Here is a 1,027-nt window from a genome sequence, read left to right as displayed (position 1 = left end):
TCCCAGTCATCGAGGATCCTAGTCAATCGACCCCGAGATGATTCCAGTGCCTGCTCAAAGAAGCGCAGCCGAGACAGCTGCTTGTCGTGGCGCAGCTGAAGTCCGTCCCTCTCTTTAGTCAGGTGTCTGCTAGCCTCCTTCAAGATCTGATTGCTCTGCTCTAGCTTCTGGCCATCGATGTGTTTGGACACGCACGACTCCCATAGGCGTCGATAGAGTCCGACAATTCGACCTGCTGGAAAGGCGAACTTGGGATCGTCGCGTTCGAGGTCTGCTAGCACCTTCAAAACAGGTTGAAAGGGCTCTGTCGCCAAGGTATGTCTTGTTTCTGCTTCCTGTTGCGAGGGAGAGAGCTGTGACGGTCAGCAAGAGCATTGGAAGCTGAGCCGCCTTACTTACCAGTGGAGGGACATGATCAGAAGCCTCCTGCGAATTCTCTTTTTCAGAAACGGTTGGCAATACACTGGGCTGTTGTTCTTCCTCTTTTTCCTGGTCTGGCGTGCTGTTAGGGGCATCCATCTTGATCGCAGGGGAAAGTCGAGTATCTGGGCAATAGCATGTCCACTAACTCTTGGAGGCTTTTATAGACTAGAAGACATCGGTGGCTAGGTACTCAGTCTCATTTTCACCATGAAAGTCAGTCAGCGTAGTCAGCATTTCAATCTCAGCACTCTGTTAGCAGTCCGTTTAATGATGGTGCTGGTGATCAGTCTCGTGGTGTTGATGGTTGGTGAATGTGCCTGCCTCATATTAGTGGCTTCCGGTGATGAACGGACCGGGAGATATATATTCAATCACAACGCATTTTCCACATTCGTTTGAGAGCTCAGAAATTCCAAAAGTAAATAGAGTAAAACCTAGAGGATTGAAAAAGAAAATCGAAAAAACAAGGTATCCATCTCAACCATGATCACAAGTTCAAAAGTTGACTCTCGTCAACAAGGACGGCCAAGCTTCAACGGGTTGACGGGTCGAGTACGTACCCGCGCCCGCGCACGACCGTGGCCTGACGCTTTCCGCAGCCTAG

The 1,027-nt window shown here is 50.1% G+C and overlaps 1 protein-coding gene across 1 annotated transcript; it reads right to left on the bottom strand.

The window, feature by feature from the left end:
• Positions 1 to 32: 32 nt before the first annotated feature.
• On the bottom strand, positions 33 to 519 carry PENARI_c356G08184 (uncharacterized protein; the record flags this gene model as incomplete). The annotated part of the gene is made up of 2 exons (XM_022638311.1): positions 33 to 353; positions 400 to 519. Coding segments are annotated over 2 exons (441 nt in total), but the record flags the coding sequence as incomplete, so codon positions are not given.
• Positions 520 to 1,027: the final 508 nt, after the last annotated feature.

This window comes from Penicillium arizonense, assembly GCF_001773325.1.
Source record: "Penicillium arizonense strain CBS 141311 chromosome Unknown PENARI_contig356, whole genome shotgun sequence".
Taxonomy (NCBI): Eukaryota; Fungi; Ascomycota; class Eurotiomycetes; order Eurotiales; family Aspergillaceae; genus Penicillium; species Penicillium arizonense.
Note: the sequence above shows the minus strand (reverse complement) of the source record. Positions and strands in the feature narration are given on the sequence as shown.